Source organism: Amphiprion ocellaris, chromosome 2 (genome assembly GCF_022539595.1).
Source record: "Amphiprion ocellaris isolate individual 3 ecotype Okinawa chromosome 2, ASM2253959v1, whole genome shotgun sequence".
Taxonomy (NCBI): domain Eukaryota; kingdom Metazoa; phylum Chordata; class Actinopteri; family Pomacentridae; genus Amphiprion; species Amphiprion ocellaris.
In genome coordinates this window covers 22,252,937-22,274,869 of record NC_072767.1, presented here as the reverse complement: position 1 = coordinate 22,274,869, position 21,933 = coordinate 22,252,937, and the positions used below count along the sequence as shown (strand labels likewise).

At 39.9% G+C, this 21,933-nt stretch overlaps 1 protein-coding gene across 1 annotated transcript in view; it reads left to right on the top strand.

Annotated features, from left to right (window-relative positions):
* Positions 1–21,933, top strand: part of nek7 (NIMA-related kinase 7) — a 67,839-nt gene that overhangs the window by 1,527 nt on the left and 44,379 nt on the right. Inside the window, exon 2 of the mRNA XM_023269890.3 lies at positions 19,810–19,897. Within this exon, the coding sequence (XP_023125658.1) occupies positions 19,838–19,897 (60 nt within the window). The 5' untranslated portion in view covers positions 19,810–19,837. The remainder of the gene's footprint in view (positions 1–19,809; positions 19,898–21,933) is intronic.

The window sequence follows — 21,933 nt, the reverse complement described above, 5'->3', positions numbered from 1 at the left end:
TAATTATTCAAAACACAAAGCCACCTCTTCATTTCTTTTAAAACCTTTGACAATGTGTACAAGTTTTACAGCAAACAGTTTCGTAGCCTTTTGGCCGTTGTGGAAAAGACTTGACCCAAGTGCTGCTTGCAGCTGTCTGCTTCACGCTGTTTAACACAGCAAGAGTTATACTCATGAAAGCAGAGTTTATTGAGAAGAGAACTGCTTGTGGTTATAAGGAGATAAATCAAGAAGTCAAGGTTTTCTCAGTGTGACTTGCTTTTTGTGAGTCACAGTGGTTATTGCAAAACATTTACAAACCGATTGCATCCACAGTTTAGTTTGAAGCAAAATGGGCCATTTTGTAATTTTTTGGCTTTAATAATTATTTTGATAATAATAATAACAATAATAATAATAATAATAATAATGTTGATGATAAAAATAAAGGTCCAAAAACAAATGAAACAGCAAAAGCAAAAATGCAGACAACAGACAAGAAGACAAAACTCCTTTTAGGTTTGTAGGCTGTCTCATCTTTACTAATCCTAACCGTTTTGGAGGTACCTACGTGAAGGTTGAAAGCATTATCCCATGCCTTTCTGCTGTCACTGCCTATCGCAGCCAAATATTTCAGGCATCATACTATCACATTTGGCTACACTGCAGAGAGATGATTCAAACGAGAGTTAGTGGGAGCTGACATACCTTGTTGACCCAATTATTACTCACTTCTGTGTTGCCACATTCGATCATTGTCAGAGACAACAGGCTTGAGTCTGCCAGCATCATCAGGTGATTGAGATGAACAGTGGCTGGCTCTGTGAAGTTGACTATCAAGGAATGTGTCGTGAACCGGATGATCAGAAAATGGCTGCCAAATGTTTGCATCAGTCTCTGTGGTGAGGGATTTCTGCCAGTATATCCCACTTTGAATTTCAGCTGATGAGAGGTGGATTACTTTTGACAGGCTTTGGCAAAATTCAGTGATTTAGCCTTGTTCTGTTGTTTGGATTTAATAATGATAGCCAGACTGGTGGTGATCAGTTACGTTCAGTCTGATTGAATGACAACTCCTGAAGACAGAAGTTGAAAATTCTACACAACGTTTTTCTTTATTATTAAATGAGACGTTGATAATTCCATTACTTTATGAAATAAAACAGACCCTTTAGAAGCGCAAATATATACATTTGTCAGTCCTAAATGGAGCCTGGGGTCAGACACGCATGGCCATACACATCCCCTCTGTCAGCGCAGCTTTAATAGCAGTGAGGCTTACTATTGCTAAGACATTCAGAGTGAGAGCTAAAATGCCATTCATTGGTGTGGAGAAATCCGCTGCACTCACAGCAATGATTTAGCGCAGTGGAATTTACCAAATCGCTCAATCCTGTGAGAGTTTCCTGTTTTAGCCCTGAAGCTGGCCCCTCTGCTGGATTAAAGATCAGATGAGACATTTGTCATCTGACCACTTTAACAGTCATATTGCCTTTGGGTTTTCACAAAGAACAAAAAAAAAATATTGGCTCTTTTTTTTCTTTCATAAAGCATATTTGTGGGAAGATGCTTCCTGAGGCCATTTTGAGCTACATTAAACACTGTCTTTTGCATGATGTCAAAGACCTTGGCCAGGCTTTGTACAGAAACAATGCTGGCAAAGGTAGTAGATCACGATATAGGCTACTTTGCTGTTCCGCTTTTTTTGATTATTTGCTACATTATGAGATGATAAAAAGCAAGAAAATATAAAAGAAAGAAAATACAAGCTTAATGCCTTCCCTAGAAAAAATTAGAAGTGAGTTTTTCCCTACCAGGCTCAGTTTGGTTAGAGTTTAGAGTAAGGTCTTTGGCAATGAGAGTGGGCTGTCTAAGCAGCTTCTTAGACTCCTTTCAAACAGCCAGCCTGTCAATATTTTTCATATCCATCTTCCCGCTATCTTATGAAGGGTCACTGATGTTTCAAGCATTCAGATATCCTTGGAGGATGCCTTCCAGCTCCTCATGTCACGTGAAAGTTCTCAATTTCATTGTGGCATTGATGCTTTTTCTCATTGGACTCTGTAGTGCTCTGGGGGAAGCAGACTACAAAGACATGTAAACACAAAAATTACTGACCTAAGACCTTGCTTAAAGTTGATGAAATGCTTTCAGTGCCCCTGGGTCATCTTATGCCGTGACCATACAGTATTGGTGGTTTATTTCACAGCAAAGGGTGTTGGGAAATAAAGGGTTTATTCGTGCCTTTTTTTTTTTTTAACAACCTTGATCTTATCTATTCCTCTGAAATCCTGCTCTATATGAAACCCTGCTCATATGTAATAGAGCTATGAACCTATTAAAGTAATAGAGTAATTAAAGCAATGACATTAAAGGCACATTTTTAGACATACACTAAAAGAGCCTTCAAGCAAAAGATAATTATTAAATAAAGATAAAGAAATAAACAGCTTCATTACGACTGTTTTTTTTCTCGTGCACACTGTGAAGGTTAAAACAAGACCTACTTAGAAATAACATTGTTAATCTACACAAAGTGGGCAGACATTTCAATAAAGACTATAACTACAGAATAATTTTTATATGTTGGTACAGTGTGGTTAGCAGAATGATTTGAAAATCTCAGGGTAATATAGCTGTTGCTTGTTTGTTTGAGTGCACTGACTCTACTATTTTACTGCTTTGTTGAAGAACCAGGGTTTTAATCTTTTACATTAGCAATAGGTTACACAGAAGTGCTTTAGTTGATATATTTATGTACTAAGCGCACCAGCATTATTCTGCCGAAATCTAACACCTATAGTATATGAACTGTGTGTGTAGGTTACTACATGTGGAGGAATAAGATGATGCATGTTGTGATATAAACAACGCTACCAAAGTCATGTTGGCATATTGTGAACTGTGCTGAAAAGATGGCTCTCAAGCAGAATATTCGTTTCATTCATTTATTTTTTTTTATTGCTGATCACTCTCCAGTCCCTCTCCCTCTCTATCTCTTTTGATTATCCACACGCAAAAATACAAATCCCCCAGGATATAAATTCACTTTCACAGAATAATTACAAGATGCTGTATGCCACTGTAAACACCACATCAGTGACAGTGACAGTATGCATTTGTCATGAGATGAGACAAAAGCAGAATGAATTCGCACTCATGAGCAGAAAGACAGAGGGAGAATTTTTTTGTGTTGCTTGCTGACTGTGCTATGGGCATTTGTTCCAGCCTCACCACAAATAAGCCTTAATGTTTCACACGGGATTTGCTGCCGAAGAGAGCAAATTTGTATGAGAGCATCTTGTTCTGACAGATTGTCTGTTTTACCCTCCCCCTTTCAGTGTAAAAAGCTAGGGACATTTCATTGTGTCTCTTGCAGTCTTTTTTTTCGATTGCATTCTGTTTCTTTTTTAATTCTCGTGACATCACAAGTTTATCTGCACAGTAAAAATCAGTGCCAATTTAACCATTGTAAAATTGATCAGTATTACCAATATTCTTCTGTATTACTGTTACCCATCACTCTATGGGAACACCAGCTGTTAAAAATGCTGCAGTGCATTCTGTTAAAGCACTGGAAACAGTGGCTAATGCCCAGTGTTTCTAACGAGTGAACTGTGATAAATAGTGCAAACAAAATGCAAGTAGTTTGAAGTGCAAGTATTTACTTTGTCATTGTGCGACGGGTGGTTCAGATACAGCATACCATGTATTTTTTGATTTTAAAAAAAAATGCATTTGCACTTGTTTATGTGGGTAATTCTTAAACATTTTCCCCCATTTTTATGCTGACTGTCTCTCTTTTGGATATTATGCAAAATGCTAGATTGTAGACCTACCTGATAATGGGCAGCTCTATGTTTAAAATGTAAATACCACATTGGTCTTGGTGTAGGGAAATATCACTTGGATCACAGGAATAAAAAAGTTAATTGCAAAATCTGTATGCTTTCATTTTCAGTCCCTTGTTTCATGTTGCTTCATTTGGTTGTGGGAGACATCTTTCTTCTGCACCTCTCCCCTCCCTCTGTATTTGTACCCTGACTCACAGCAGTCTACCATAGTCTTCCTGGTCCCTTAGTTTGGCCAAGGGCTTTGAGGTTGTGGTCAAGGCCTGGGGGCATGAGGAAGGAAGAGGAGTCATAATGAGAGGCTCCCCTTAACTCCTGCTCCCCAACCTGCCCTACAGCCCCTTTGTCTTACTCTCCTTCCACCTCCACGCCACTCATCTTTTCTCCATTTTACTGATTCTCATCCTAGACCCTTCCATCTTGTTGCTCACCAGCCCCCATTTTCCATATGTAGATTCTTCACTTCTTCCCTCTTTATACCCTTAGCCGCTGTTACCCCTAGTCTGTCCCCCCATTCCTGCTTCTGCTCTCCTGGGGGTCCTTTCTACCTGGGGCCTCCCCTCAGCCTCCTCCTTCCTGCCCAGCCTGGCCCACCGAGCAGGGAGGCAGGCAGCCCGACTCCCTCGGAGCAGCAGGAAGCTGCAACAGCAGCGGTTAGGCCTGTATGGCGCTGCCGGCTGGCTCTGTCAGAAGTCCTGCCAAGCCAAGGATGAGAGACCTTTGCCAGTGCGGTATTGGGGCACCAAATAAAAATATTTTACAGATGTCTGATGGCAGGCACCAGGAGTCAGCAGAGGCTTACTCAGACCTAGATTAGTGGTGTCTTTTAAGTACAAACAATGTGTGTGTTAATATATTTCTGTGTAGTATTTATGATAAAGAAAATGTGGTTTAACTATGACTTAAGGAAGGGGCTTATTAAAGTTGTCCTTGTAGTCTAGGCTGTGAGGAAGTGGGCTTGGTGCAGGAGGAGGGAAGTAGGCTGGTCTGATTCTGGATTGGCTGCAAACAGAGTGATTGATTTTGTTGAGTTGCATTTGAAGAAGGGGGGAATCTGATGCTACTGTACTGTGAATGCCTGGCTGGGTTCCCAACCAGTTCTGGCTTGACAGTTTAACAGTGAATATTTAACATTGCGCCACACTGCGAGGCTTGGCTGTAAACAGCAGTCAGCAAGCAGCATAGCAGCAAAAGCTTGCATGATGCTGGGCCTTGGTTGTGAAGCCCACCTAAAAACAACACACAAGCAGGAAGCACATCTTGGAGTTCTGATTTTAGAAGAAGGCAGATGGCATGGGCTGGTGGTGTCACACTGTAAAAAAAAAAAAAAAAAACACACCAGGATCCCCTGATGAAAGCAGCTCCCGCTTGCTTTGAACAGCGAGTCTGTCATGGTTGGTGTCTGCTGTGTGGCTCCAGGTCAAACTGTGATACGCAACTCCTGGAATTTGCGCTTTTTAAGTTTTTCATGTTCAAATCGTCTGAGGGAAAAAAAACAGAGGGAGGGAAAAACAGGAAGTCTCATTAATATTAATATTCTAATGTGTGAAAGAGGCAGGGAAGACCTCTCTGGTTTAGCTGCTTTCAACCCCTGTTGGGGAGCGTTTCTCTCTTTCTGTCTCTCTTGCTCTCTTTTCTTGCAAATGTCTTCCTTTGCAGTTTTGCTAACTGACGTTTTCATTTTCTGAATATTGCCTCCTCTGATATAAATTCCGATATAAATAAGGCTATACATAGATTCCTGTATGGTATAAAATATAAGTGACGTGTGAGATTGTGTCTTAGACTTTACACTGAAAATGGAATTCTGGTTTAGTGTCAGTATGTTGCCACTTAGGTTATTTATTTTTATCATAAACAGCAAACCATGTACATACTCTGAGCAAATGTGCACTGTACATGGAATATTGCTTAAAATCTAAGTATCCATTTAAACAAATCACTCTCTAGCTTGTAGATGCATTTTAGTTGGCAAAAAATACAATGTGTTTAAAGCAGGAATGTTAGTGATGCTGTGTGCAGTTATTTGTAAGCTGGTATAACTGAGTCTTAGAGTGACTGCTGTCCATAGTTGCCTTATACTGGGTGAAAGGCTTGCTTCTCGTGTCAGTTGTTCTTTACAGTCATGTGAAGGCGTCAGGGCAGACATGTTGGTAAATCTGCACCCTTTTATTTTGCAAGTTCCCTGCAAGGCCTCAGTAGCATTATCTGTCTGGTCCTTTGTGACGCAGTATACTGTTGTTTATGCAAGAGAAGTTTGAATACAACAGCTCATCTATTGCATGTATCAGTGCCTCCTTTCTAAAACTAAGCTTTCCTTTATTATTCTTAAATAATTTGCATTAGGATGGGTCTATAAATGGCTTCATCGACATTTTTCATTATTAATTTCTGTTATCATTGTTCAAGTTAATAAAAATCGACATTACCTGGCTCTGGATGCAGATGTGAGGTGTGTTCTTGTTATGATCGTGCCTCTCCTAAAGTATGATATTTTGGAGAAGCCTTTTTCATTTATTTCAGCTTGTCATGCTCATCACTGTGATTGATACAGGTGTTTCAGAACGATTAGACTTGTTGACTAATATTACATTTGTCAGTCACTTAAGCTAAAACTTTTTCACGTCGCAGTACTTTACCTAAATGAAACAAAACAGCAGTTGCATTTGGAGATGCCAATACCCACCATGTGCCCAAGATCTACTGCCTTGTGATTATTGTTGTGCTTGTGCCAATAAAATGGGCCCTTCCATGTCTCTGAATTAATATTATATCCAGCTGATGTTACATCCCCACTGGGGCAACTAGGTTCACAGTAATCACATGCTTTTGTATATTATCTCAAGACGAGTTGAGGACATTTTGATTCAGCTGTCACCCTGTTAAGCCCTTCTTGGTCCTGATATCTAGAAATGAGGCTGATTTGTGGAGTTTTACAGATGTTAGTTGAATATAGGGCAGAGTCCAGCCTATGTGTGAGGGATGGTGGAACAGGTCTGACATCTCTCCTGAACTGAAAAGGGAAATCCCTGCAGACATAGAGTGGAGAGGAGGGAGAGAATGGAGAGAGGTGCGACCCCTTAGGGGTAACGTTATTCTCTGATCGTCAGCTCCTTACACACACACTCGCACACATACTGGGATGCTGTGTCGGTGTGCCGGGTAATGCACTCATGCAAAGAAGGATGAGTGCCTGAGGAATAAAAATAAACATTGAACTTTTTGTGTGTGCGTTTTTGTATCTCTCTGTGCGTGTGCTGTGCTCACATGCATGTTAGTTTATGTTTCTATATTAATTTATGTCTAAATGTACATGTTTGGGGGTTTTTGGTCATACTCTTGGCTATTTCACAGGAGTTATAAGTGACTAAAAATGGTAGAATAAGCTTAATTTTACACTTCATTGCTGTGCCTGGAAAATAGAGAAAACAAATATTTCTTTCCCTAGAATATTGATGTGGAATAGAGAAAGCCAACAGATTTTTATTCTCAAGTACACACTCCAAAAATGTTCACTGGCTTTTATATAGTTACATTGTTCCTGATTTATTTCCAGGACCAAATTTTTCCTCAAAGCTACACCTACTCTTCAAGATGGAGACATATGTCTAGCCATGAACAATGCATCCCTGCCTGCAACCTTGTTGTTAATTATCACAGTTTGTATTTTTCAGTTTCCAAATTCAAAACCTTGGGAAAAAAAACTTACTTGAGCTATCAATTTGATTTTACTTTGTACATTTACATATGTGGTCAAGCAGAATAATTTCGGTCTGATGTGATCCTATGCCAAGATAAATTATACTGCTGGAAACAAGTGAACTAGTTGCGTTATTGTCGGTTTCATAGCTAGAAGTCATCCTCCTTGGCAGTATGACAACAACGTGGATGGATACATATGCTCGTATGTAGCAACAGTACGGGGTTTGACCTCTGATTGAGTCGCAGTGCTCTGGATCTGGTTAGAACATTGTGTGTGCGTGCATGTGTATGTGGCAGCCAGCACGGCCCACCACAGAAGCCACAGCAGGCTGAAACCAAACCAGAGCCAGACCCAACCTTGATTTTTGTGGAGCCACGTTCCCATGGGCCCACTATTAGTATATACTCAGTATAGGCTTCCAGTTTTACCTTCATTTCGATGTGCATGCGTGTCTGCCTTTGTTTGCATGTGAGTTCGTGTATTACATTAACGTGTGGACCACAGTTTGCCTTTTGGTATCTCTTTCTCTCCTCATTGTGTTCCAGGGTTAAGCTAAGGTTATTTTGGGTTCAGGGTCTTAGATGTTTCCATTACTAACTGTGGAGATGCTGAAAGGTTGTGATCGGCTTCCTCATCCTTCAGAAAGCATATAGGAAAAGCCAGAAAAGCCCCAATACAAGCCCTTAGCCCTCACGTTAGCAGTCAACTATGTAACGAGACATGCCTGGGAACGGCTCCTCTCACATTACTAATGATTTGGACATCTTGTGCTTGTCATTTCCTCTTAGACAATCTTCTTTGCTAACACAGGGTAACTGCTTCAAACTATCCAAGTAGAAGGGGAAAACCTGCTTTATGGGAGTATGAGAGACTGCTGGTTTTGTGTGAAGGGAAAGTAGACTCTTCACCAGACGTTGTTTTAATAGTTGTTTCATAGATGAAAAGCTGAAACGATAAGCCTCGTCATAGCTAAACAACAGAGAGATGGGTCAACTGTTACTGTTTTGTCATTGCTGTCCCAGAACCCAGTCATATCTAGAAGTGCATGCATAGTGGAAAGCATCAAGTCTGACATTGAGTGAAAATGGATTTGCATCTGATGTTGGAGCTGTATAATGATCCCCCTCTACTTTTGTTGCTTGAGTAACAAACAAATGTCTCTCAAAGTCTACTTTCTAATCGTCTTTAGCCAGTTTGTGTCATTGCTCTTTTTCTTTTCAGTTTATATGAGCAACATCAAGCTTCCTCCTTCTTGCAGCTTCATCTCCACCTTTACAGATACTGCTAGATAGCAAAGAAGGGTAATGCAATTTTATTATTTGGCCACTGTCTGGAAAATGATGCTGTCATCCATGGACTCCTGTTAGCTTGATTACAAAATTAAGTTTCAGAAAACAATGTTGTACTGATGAAGACCAGACTCTGCCAAACTGTTTTTTATTTACAATGCAGCAAAAACTGAGTACGGTATTCCCTCATTTTATTTTTGTGTGTGAAGTTCCCTCATTTTTCCATTTTTATTTTTTTTTTTTTTAAATATATGAGCCCCCTAGCCTTGCAGACAAACAGAGCCACAGCCCTGTGGCAGAGAATGTCACATCCAATATCCTGGTGCCAGAGGTGATGAAGCTAATTTGGTGGTCAGTCAGTGACATGGCTAACAAAGAAAGCCCTTGTTTGTCCTGGAGGGCTGGAAGCTTTGGTCTACTGTGCAATGCTCTGTTCTGCATTGTGAAAGATCATGAGTTGTTGCCACAGGGCATTAATGCAGTCCAAAGCCTTGGGATCTTCATCATACTGTGGTGTGCAACTCTGGGTGTGGATATTTGGTTCACATGTATAAATGAACTGAGGAATGTGCTCCTTAAAAATACCCCCAAGAATCTCCTTTAACAACCAAATGATCAACAGAACATATGTTTGGACATTTTTTGCTCTACCTTTTGTTTGTGTTTAAATAAATACCATGTTACAACAAATTAAAAGCATTCCAGGTAGGACTGCAACAATTAGTTGAGTAAATTATTAGTTCATTGATGAAAATTTTTTAAAGCATACATGGGCTGTGTCGGAAATCATTCCCTATTCACTACACAATGCACTTTATTGACTGTCTGACATTTTATTTTAATGTCTAAATTCAGTGTTTAGAGTGTATATATTTATCCAATATATTATACACTTAGTCATAGCCATAGTTTATTCTGTAATTCCTACTAACAGTTCCACAGGGCATTGTGCTACATTTTACATTTTGCACATGTCAACATTGTAAGTTTGAAGTTTTGATAATTATTGAGTGTCCATTACATTAGATGCCTTGAATGTGTAAACAACTAGCCATAGTTTCAGAGTATTTTGTTTACTTGGCTTTCATGTTTTAGTGCATTCAATGTTAGAAACGGAACAGTGATAGTATGCTTTCACCTTGGTGCTGGATGCCACCTGCCATAAAGCCAAAAACAGAAGATGATTCTCAATACAGGCATTGTGTCAGAGGCTGAGAGGACAATAACGTAGGAAACTGAGAAGATTAAAATAATCTTCCAAGCAAGAGACTTGACAAGACTGGCTCAGACTGGCTTTCCAAACTTAAAACCCAGAAGACAGATGCCAAGGTGGCCTTTTAGCTTTTAGACTAGCTGGTAATGTTAGCTGATTTGCTGTCTCTTTTGTTGTAATGTTTGCTTTACGTTTGACTGTGTTAGCAAGGTTGTTGACTCCGGAGTCTTTGCTTATAAATCAAATCTTGATCGAAAGAGATGGCATCTGCTTTACACAACTGGTAATACAATGTCTAACAGTGACACCCACAATTTATTGTAAAACTGTGTTAAAATAGCATTTTGGTGCCAGAATTACATTTTTCTTTTGTTGCTGTGGCCGCAATTCAGCATCCTAATCTCAGGATGGTGCATAACACAAAGCAAACTAGTGTATAAACAATAAGTTTCATTCAGCTGAAGAACACGCCATTTTCAGTTGCTCAAGTTGTGCACTGTGAATGTGGTGGTTTGTATAGAGATGATGATTTTGCGTTTGTTGCATGAGCAGTCGATGGACGGTGCTTCAACCCTTCACCTTGTGAACTGTGAACCCTGCAAAATTAAGTGCATCAGACACCTGTAATTACCACCTGTGGCCATAGAGGCTGCTGTTGCCACTGCTCAGCAAAAGTTGCGAATTGTAGCTTTAACTGTGGTGTGATGGTGATGTGGCATTTTGAAGGGCTGTGAATGTAGAGAGGGTGTGCAAGCACAGCCCAAACCCCCAGGGTCCCCTCTACTGAACGCCTGGGGGGTTCTCTCCTTTACACAGCCTGCTCCTTGACACACTAAACTGGTTTCTGAGGGATCACACAGCTGTCTTAAATGCAGCTCTGTTTTTGCATACTTTGCCCACACAGTTGTGTCTTCTTTACACAGTCAGCAATTTGTCATTTACCTTGTTTATTCTTAGTGATTGACAGTATGATTTGGATTCACCTAGGAGTGGGGTGGGGGGGTGGTGAGAAAAAAAGACAGGGGGTAGTGTGGCTGACGGTCTTTTTTCAACTGGTACCATGGCTGTCTGTCACTCTTCTTTTATCATTGAAATTGGAGTTTATCTTTTACAAGCTTGAGTGGAATGTTTTTGTTTTTCAAGTGATTATTAGCATCCTCCTTGGCTCCGTCTCTGGCTGATGAAATGAGCACATCAAACAGTGCTCTGCACTAACGAAGCAGTGCAGCCTGGCTGGCTGGCTGGCTCCTGCCTTTTACTGTAAGGCACCTGCTGAAGTGACAGACTGGCAACAAAAGGCCCCTCACCACAAGAGAGTTGTCAGTGCCGCTGTAGTGTGGGTAGGACAATAGAGTGGAGAGGTGGCCTGGGCTTTTAGCCACGTGCCAGCTTGTGTCGAAAACACATGGGAGCAACAGAGCACAGTGGAGCACGAAGGGGAGGAGGTGGGGAGGACGAGAGCAAGGGAGATACAGAAAGGGGAGGAGAGTGCCTGACACCTGCTTGTGCTTGAGCTCTTTTCTCAATGGTGGACATCTTCACTATACACAGTAGCGGAGAATGCAAAATAGAAACGGAGATACGAGGGGATACAAATGTGCAGGTGTGCATGCAGAGGCAGACACACAGAGGAAGACAGAGGAGACCCCAGTGTGGTTAATGAGATTACTGGGTCATGGAAGGTCAGGTGATAGTGCAGATGTGTTTAATTGCGGTTGTAGTGGGTGAAATGTATACACAAAAGCAGAGCACTGTGCTACTTTATTTGGATTGTGGGGGAATAAATCAGTTTAGGCCTCACATGAAGCCCAGGCTATTTGTGCTGTGCTATTTACTTCTGCAGTAAAATAATCATGAGCCTATAAAAATCTGAAAATGAAAAATGTAAAGGAAGACTATAAATAGTTAGCAAACAGGATTATGGATCACTGGCCTTGTAGTGTCCCAGTGGACCGTTGTGGATTTCTTTGTCTTAATTTCCTTTTTTATCATTTTGCTGTGCTCTCTCCACTAGGGAGAGGGTGAAGGTCGGAAACAGTATCACACACAAATATACATTTGTGCATGTACAGAGCTGAAACATCAAGGTCATTTTGTGGTTTGTTTTTGTTTTTAACAAACTCTTTATTGAAAACTTGACTTGGATACGCACGCACACAGATTTAGAAGTGCCTGAGAAGCCACACTGAGTTTGATCAGATGAATTAAATTTGTATTTTCCACCTTAAGCATACACAGACATGAACACAGTTTGTACGGCCTCAAAGAGACCTTGCCATTATTCCGGCAATGCTGCCTATTCTTGAATAGCGAATCCCGTTTGATGTCACTGTCATTGTTTAGGTCTTTTGTCTGACTGTTAGAGATTCTGTAATATTCTCATGCTGAGTTGGTCCCTGATTAACTTTATGCTTTTGTAGCCAGATTTGAGGAAATGGAAAAGTCTGAATAGTTGGACTGCTGTATGCAGTGTGTTTGGCTGGCTTTGCAAAGCTTATTTCAAAGGTTTCCCCTTTATCGCTGTGTTGTGTTTTTATTTCTTTTAGATTGAGAGACAATAAAATGTGCTCTCTTCATTTTTTATTCTGTCAAATCTTGGACCATCTTACTCAAAGACCTCAAAGACTGGCTCACATGCTGAGGTGTAATTGGTCCGCTACCCCTCTCTGTCTCTCTCTCAGCTCATGGTCCAATGAACATGAGTGCTTGCGCATTTGGGCTAATGATTTTGAATAGTGATTAAAATGAATTGGAGAGTGTGCTGCTTCTGTAGTATCAGGACCCCTCCATCATTAGTGACTCTCTTCCTCTCTCTTCCTCTTTTTCTTTTTCTGTATCATCAGTGTTAGTCGAGCAGGGGTTTGAGAAGGGGCCTGGGGTGGGCTTTCATGAGCACAGACTCAAAGGTTTCTCCATTTCTTGTAATCATGGACACCACTCTTCTAGCACTTTCACTGTCATCTTCTGGCTCCTCAAAGGTGCCTTTGATTCTCTCACATCGTACACCCAGGCCGGATAGTGTCACATTATATTTTTCCTCTCCCCTCTTCAACCCCTTTCTTGCCATTCTCTTTTTTCACTCCTCCTTAAACCTAAGCTCATCAGCCTGTGTTCATATATATTGTCCTCAGACTGAGAGCTGATTTAGCACTCTTCTCTTTGGGACCGCTTAACTCCAGGACCCTTCCCCTTCATTTCTTCATTCATCCTCTCTCTTTCTCAGGTTGCCTTGATCCACCTTTTTATAATCATCTCTCACTCTTTGTTTTTTCTGCTCCTCTGTTTTAAATGAATTATGCAGAAGAGAGGAAACTGGGATTAAAGAGGAGCTAAAGCCAGTGCCAACTTCTGTGGTACACAGTTCCACACCGTGTCTCTCAGGACCATGAACACATCAGGGCTAACAAGCTTCTTTTTTCTCTCTGTTGGCATTTTACTCAGTTCTGCATCTGTCCCACTCTGTCCTGCACCATCCCTGCTGTGCCCTACTCAGTTTTCCTTCTCTCACTCAGTTTTGCCTCAGCTACATAAAGATGTGCTCTTTTATGTCAGCGTAAGACAATTTGTTGTCTACCATGTTGCAAAAGCCAACTTGTGCATCATTTTTAAAGTCTTTCTCTCTGCCTTTTGTAGTTTGTGGGTCTAGATCCCTTTCACCATCAGTACTTCTAGAAGCCTGTGTCTCACATTTATCAGTTACAGTGAGCATAAATGATGGCACAATGCTGTTGGCCAAAGGGCTTTAATGATTTTTGCAGACAGCACATGCTATCAATAAGGAGTTTTTGTCTAACAATTGACTAACAATTAGTCTTTATGTTAAAGAAAAATTAAACAAGTTTTCAGTAAATTCATGGGTTCACAATACTACTCATGGACTGTTTAAAATTGGCCCACATCTTTGTGCGTGGTCCATATTCAGGAGCCATCACTGTATAGCCTATTTCAGGGCCGTATTTGGAGTGCAAAAAAGTACCTACCCTGATGTCGGCACTTCTAGACAGCTTTGAAAAAAGGTGCTAATTGATGATTGGTTTAATTTGGAGCAGCATTTTTTAAAAACTGTTTTAAACATCATCAGCAAAGCATAATTCTTTGTATAGGCTAGCATATAAACAGTTGCTATCCCAGTTGCCTCTATTGTTGTTTTTGCTCTCTTTGAATTAATTTTAGGATCAACATCTTATGAGTGTGATGGATCTGGGATGGAAACAGAAAGGCTGAAAAATACAGTTAGGGGACAGTCCCTTTAAATGTTTGTACCACCCCTCACCTGTCCAGAGTTTCTGCAGTGAAAAGGTACCTCACCATTCCCCACAGACTACATTTGCAGAGAGATATTGTGCAGTGATAAGTAAATATTATCCATCCTTCAGTCAGAGTCTGCAAGTGGATGCTGGGGTGGAAATGAGACTCAATGATCAAACATGCAATAATGTGGCGCATACAGCAGCAAGGCAGTGTAAATAGACCGTCAAAACTTAAAACTGAGAGAGGAGTTACCTTAGCTGAATTATCTCACAGTTTTGTTCCATTTATTTCCCTCTTTACACTTTTGCATTTGTATCATCAGTAATAGCAGTTGTCATATTAGTATTGGCGGCAACAAACAGATAATTTGACGGTATTGTTTCCAACCCTGAAATCTCATCTGAATACATCTCTAAAAATATTGTCAGTGCAGGTTGCACAGCTTTTCTTGGTTTTGAATGTTTAATGCAAACTTTCAAGTCTAGTTTACACATTTTAAGTAATATTGCTGAGAAAATCTGTTTATTGGCGCATAACTACTTTGGAAACTTGGATATGCTGCTGAGAAGCTACACAGAGTATACGTGTGGGATTTATCAGCAACGTGGGCAGTGGTTAAAGTAGAAAAGTAAGGAGTGCTGGGGAAATCCCATATTTTTGTCCATGTGCACACCTGCGCACACTGAAACTACTATTAAAGAAAGCAGCTGTGGCTATCCACCAGCTTCTGAGAGGTGCAAAATTTTGCCAATGCAGACCTCCCCAATCATACTGTCCAAACATAGCGTTTCACCTTCCCCAAAGGCTCAAGCCTGTTTTTTTACACCAAGGATGCATAGTGCTCAAGTATCTCAGTAGATGAATTGTTCATCAAATAAAATTCACAATGCATTTCTTCATGAGCATAGATATTATCTTGATCAACAAAGTAAAATTAATTGCATCAGTATAGTTGTTAACCTCATTTGAAATGTAAGTGGTCTCTTTCAAAAGCAGATGGCTAGATGTTGTGACCAGTGGTTTGGTTGGCACAGTGGGTTGTATAGAAATGGTCTATGTACAAGTCATAGGTGTCACATTAGATGCTCTAAATATGCAAAAATCCAAAAGCAGATATTGTGATTTGATTTGCAATCTATTTTTTTCAGGCCAAGCTTCAGTTGAATCTTCACTGTGTAATAGATTTACAAGATGTAGTAGGGCTTTAATGCATGCAATACCATCTAAAGTATGACTGTCACACAAGAAAGAGGGCACAAATTTTTAAAACCATTAACATAACAGTTTAAACCCTGGATCAGGTGTGTTGCAAAATGTACAGGGTGTGGTTTTAAATTACTGAGGCTTGCTTTATGCAAATCAAACTACATGCCTGAACTGCGTATTATATATTGATCAATTGGAAAGCATGACAAATCCCTGAAGGTTTTCTTTTAATAAAGCATATTTAAAACACAGGTAAACAAAGTCATTTCAATCAAGTTTTTTGTTGGAATTTTTGTTCTTCTAAATTCTGATACTAAGATTTTCATTTTTACTGTAAATTTATATCAGCTCCAAGAAACAGTTAACAGTCTTCTTGATTAATGATAATTAATATCATATCAGCCCTGTGAAAAACATTGGTAATTGCCTGAATGAAATAAAATGGTATTCTAGAAGTAGTCCTATTAATTAATAGCCACACAAACTCTTTCCTAAATTGCGGCATTAGAGAGTTTCTAATTACATTGTATCAAGTTGTTCTTTTCATTCAAAATGTATTCATTGTTCAGCCCTGCCGAATAGCCTTGTTAATATCCTTTTCTTCCTCACTCTGTTTTGCCTTTTGTTGCACTATCATATAATTGCCTATGTGTGATTGGGCCTGCTGTGAGAATGTCGGGCAGGAGTCTCACGTTAGATGGAGCACAGTCAGAAAACAGTGTTTGTTTACATTGAGTGGTTGGTGGTCTGGAAGGGAATTTTTTTTTTCATTTTCCTCAGCAGAAACACACTATCAGTTTGTCAGAGAGAAAAACAGTGTTTTTACATGCTAACTTCCCAATGTACCATAGGTCTCCCCAATTTTTTATCTGCCAAGAAATCATAGTCAAATCTGACAGCCAAACTGTGATGAAATGTTGGGAGTGCTTGTGGATAATTTGCAGATTAAAAAAACAAAAAAAACAAAAACCTTTTACCCATCATAATACTATTGCGAGACAGTCTGCATGGTTGTCATTTTACAGTTCCAAAGGAACAATGAAATGAATCTAAACCTGGGAAAACAAGTAACAAACTTAATAAAAATAAACTAAATCTTAAAGACACAAATTGTTTCATAATGTGCATCTGTGTATTTAGCATTCATAGATTCTCTACTGCAGACTAAGCCTGGGTTTGTCCTGCTGTATATTTGCAGCTGTCTCACACCAAAGGTCCAAATTAGGCTCTGACATGCATCTATGAATAGTTAGAGGATTTATCCTTTAACTGTTGCCGGCCAGCGAGCCACCATTTCTCACACACATGGCAGAAATGCAGGCAGACTGGTTCATTGAATTTCTGCTGCTGTTTGTTCCATGGGCTGCACAGTGGCGTAGTGGTTAGCACTTTCGCCTTGCAGCAAGAAGGTCCCTGGTTCGCGTCCCGGCTTTCCCGGGATCTTTCTGCATGGAGTTTGCATGTTCTCCCTGTGCATGCGTGGGTTTTCTCCGGGTACTCCGGCTTCCTCCCACAGTCCAAAAATATGCTGAGGTTAATTGATTACTCTAAATTGCCCGTAGGTGTGAATGTGAGAGTGATTGTTTGTCTATATATGTAGCCCTGCGACAGACTGGTGACCTGTCTAGGGTGTCCCCTGCCTTCGCCCGAGTCAGCTGGGATAGGCTCCAGCCCCCCCGCGACCCTAGTGAGGATTAAGCGGTGTATAGATAATGGATGGATGGATGTTTGTTCCATCGTGTGTTTTGGAAGTCGAAAATTCCTTTCTGTGGTCAGGAAGACCTTTTGGGATGCAAGATAAGAGAAACAGTGGAAACATTGAAGTGGGAACTGTGAAAAAAGGCTTTAGCAGATTTAAGGTTAATTTGATGAAACTTTATATGAGGTTGGTGTTGCTTTCCATTTGTTGCCCGTTACTTGAGCTGTGTGTGAATAAGAGGCGTAAGAGTGTGACTGTACCTTGTTTAGTGCTCTTGATTGAGCTAGTGTTGTTAATTGTGTTGTTTCCTGGCGTGTGTTAATCTAACATGGCAGTCTTAATTGATCTCGTTAATGTGGGATGAAGGAGGCGAAAGAACATCAGGGAGCTCAGACGCCCCCTGGTTATTTTGACACTCAGTCAGAAACGCAAGAAGGTTAGGGAGAGGAGTAAGGGTGCCAGCCCTAATCTAGCAAAACACAAGGCTGAAGTGCAAAGAATAAAGACATAAGGCACAAAGGCTGACTGGGTGGATGACTTGTATGTCCGTGTGACACTGAAATCCAAATGCCATGACACACAGCCAGTCTTGACCCTAATTTCACCTAGTATTGAAATTTCCATGTATATTCAGAGTGTTTACAGATTTTGTTATTTGGATCTGATGCAAAATTCAAGCTGAATTACAAAAATAAAAGACAGAAGTAATGCTTATTTGCTGCTGCTAAGGCAGCCTAACCAGAATCACGGCTTCACTACAAAGACAACTGGCATTGAATAATGATTTTTCTTTAGTAGGCTTACTCGGTCAAAAACAAGAAGGAAAGGAATCAAGCTCAGACATTTAACAATGTTTCTCTAGTTTACCTTTTTTGCCTCAAGCAGTGGGTGCTTTTTAAAATCTTTATTATTTGTAAACCTTTTTTTTTTTCTCTGAATTGATTTTAGACTTGTTTGAAACAAGCATTTAATGTAAATTTCAGAAAATATTATTCTTAATATAGTCAATGCAATCCCAAGAGAAATGGTGTGCAAACACTTGCATTATCTTCAAAGCTTACATGAAAACCAATGAACCCCAAGAAAGAAAAGCTGGAGTACTCTAAATAATTAACTACAGTATTGGTAAAATATGTATCTGCTCACATGCACACACAGACATGCTTTCTTACGTCATAAACATATTAAACCCCCAACACACAAAAGCATGCATCTGTCTTTTGCTCTGTTATGTTGATCGATAGACTGATAATATATATGTAGTCATATTATATATACATATTAACCTTTGGTGAGGGGGATTTATGTCCTCAACACAGAGACTACTCTTCATTGCCATTTTCATCTCCATTATACCAGGGGATTTTTAATTGGCCAAGGGAGGTTTTCAACAACAGAGAGGAGAGACAGTTACTAATACGCAAATGACAGGCTGACAGATCTGCAGACAGGCTGCTTTCACTCCAGTGGAAAAACATGGAAATGTCCCACTGTGAAGTGCGTTGTGTCTTCTTTCCTTTGTATAGAACTTTTCTATGTGCATGTCTATTTGTGCTTGCATGCGTGGACAGCATTTATGTAAATATGACACTGAAAAAAGAAAACCATGGCAGAATCATAAATCCAAATACTAGAATCTAGATAAGTTGACTAAGTATATTCTTGTAGTGGCTCAATTTCTTTGTTTCTTAGCTAAAGTTTGGCCTCTGTTGTTAGCTTTTTCTTTTAAATACTGTCCAACGTTTCCATTTTGTCCTCAGGTACCCAGTGTTCACATGCCTGCATGTACACATGCACTCAAGCGACACAGCAAATGTGTGCACATATTTCCAATGCTTAACTTTGTATGTTGAATATATGCAGACATCTCACCTCCTATAGGTGTTGCACTTGTGTATGTGACATTTTTGCAGTTATGCATGCATTGTGTCCTGCGTAAATGGTAAGTAAACCAGTGTTAATTGTTAGATTATATCGCCATATTACATGTTATACAGTATGCACTGGAAATTATCCTTGCGCATCTGTCAAAGGTTTTTCCTCTCAGTCTTTCCTACATACATAAGTTATGGTGCTGTCTGTTTTAAATGTGGTGATAAGCCAAGCAACTGGTGTCACTGTTTCTTATGCAATTAGCTTCCATCTGGGCTGCATGCCAGAACATGTAATTAAACAGCACCCTGGTATACACCCATAGATAAATTCTTCACCTATGTGTGACCTATACTTTCTCAGTAAATTAAGTAGAATTACCAAAACCAGTTTAACCAGTAATTTCTGTGAAGGGTTCCTCTAAAGAATACCAAGGAAATAGAGTAGCTTTATCTCTGTATTGTTCAGATTAGTATTACTGCCTGCTGTAGCTCTGTCAAAGCTGCAACTTGAGAGGAACCCAGACAAAGAGTGTCAAGTCCATCGGCATGACGTAGGTTCCAGTTCTGCTGAAACTGGACACCGTGACGGCAACCATCATTTATTAGTTTGGTACTGAACAACAGCGAACATATTTGTGTAGCCTTCTGTGGTATTTCCTAAGGAACTGATAGCTGAGGGTTTTGTTTCATAGTCAACATTGAATCTTGTAACCAAAAGTACTATTCTGGATGTTTGTTTTCCAGAGGTGTACAGGATCGAGCTCCTAACACCATGGATATGGACACGCAGCCACAAGGACAGCAAGCAGCCGTGCCAGTGTTTCAACCCCAGGTAACCCCACACACAGACACACACAAGGCCAAATGTTGACTAAGGTTGTCAAGTAGAAAGATATTAATAATGAAATAAATATCTTGACAGGTGACAAATAAAGGAAAAACCAACCTAGTGTCTTAGTAAGGTGTTGGAGCTTGTGTCACCAGAACAGCTTCATTGTTCCTTGGCATTGATTCTACAAGTCTCTGAAACTCTATGAGAGGGATGGAATATCATTGTTCTGAAAGATATTCTCTCATTTGGTCATAAGAGAGTTCTGTCTAACATGTCAGTCAAAACTTGGTTGAGATCTGGTGACTGTAAAGCCCATAGTATATGATTCTCATCATTACAATTTTCATCAGACTCTTCAATGACCCTTTATGCTCTATAGTTAAAGGTATTTTCATGCTGGAAGAAACCACTACCATAACAATAGAAGTGTTTTATCACAGGATGAATGTGATCACTCAGAACAACCGTGTATTAACTTACAGTGATCCTTTCGTCTAAGGGGACATGCGTACTCTACCCATGCAAAGTGCCCCACAGAACTTATCGGAGCCACCATATCGCCTTACCGTAGGGTCAAGGGTTCAGTTTTTTCTTTAATATGTTTTTTCATATCTTACATACTGAAATATTTATCTTTTTTTCTGTCATTGAGCACAGTGTTTATAGGTATGACATATATAGTATTAGATTCACAGGATTATGAAGCATGACTGTGATGAAGTATCTAGAAAACTCCCTTTATGGTAATTATGATTGGAATAGTTGATTTGTTTCAAGGTCCACAGTCAGTGATTTTGTTAAATTTAACAACAGTGGTATTACAGATTCTTTACCTGTATATACATTGACAGGAGGGTGTATTTATTAGTCTATGTTGACACTTCCAGCATCCATTTATTTAAAGTGTAGTATCCTGCCTTGTACACATTGTGAACTCTATATATTCTATGTTACCCTTTTCTCTCTGTGTCAATCACGATGTGCCTTTCAGTCCAATCATCCTTCAGACCACTGTAGCCTGTGTATAAGATAGACGGCAGTGGATGAATGTTGAGTTGTTACTATTGATCAGAGCTCTGGAGGCTGGCAGAGCTTGGCCTCCCAGCATGCCTTTTTTGGTTCAATACAGCTCAAGTTTGCTCTGTGCAGATCTGGTCATTGTTGGATTTTAATACCGCCCTCCAACATCAGGCACATTGATTTCTTTGCAGAAGGATGTTTTTGCCTCCATAAGTATTGAATAGATTTTAAACAAAGAGGATCATCCATATGCCCCAGAGTAAATGTGGATTCTTGTTGCGAAAGAAACAATACTAAAAATAGGCCGTACTCGTTGTTTTTCATGTGTATGCAAGGGCACGGCAACATTAACACTGGAATTGCCAAGGGGGTTAATTTATTCTAAGGTTTGTAATTGCAAAATTAAGGATAATTGGGTTGCACACAGATGAAAGTCAGATAAAAGCTCTAATAATTAATTTGACTTAGGCAGCACTCCCCCACACATACACACACAGACAGTAGATCTACTGATCTCCCAACAGTTGATTATGTGTTATTGTTCAGGCTTAATGAACTCCTTCTCTCTCTGTTTTTCAATCTATTTCTAGCATTTTGCATCAGTGTTAATTCCAGCTTTACTTTTTGTGCTTAGTTTATTGGTAGCACAGTGAACTTTCTCTGTTGCATCATGTTTTTTCACTCTCACAGAGCATGTTTGAGCTGATTTCACATTTAATGGGAGACGGAGAGAGAGAGAGAAAGAGAGTCGGTTAGATTATGCAGATGACTGTCTAACCAGCATCCAGATGGGTGTCTTTCAACAAGTCCTGAATCTGTTTCAGACTTTCCTAAGGTTCAGTCTTCTCTGCAGCAAGGGGAAAAAAAACACCAGCCTTCTCCTGGAGAAATCTGAATTGTATATGTGATGAAGGATATTCTGTATCGCTTGCGATATAATTTCTCTTGGTCCCGGAGGTATGATGCATATGCATAAGTTAAACGAGATGAGCTGGTAAGATGTGCATTTTTAATGG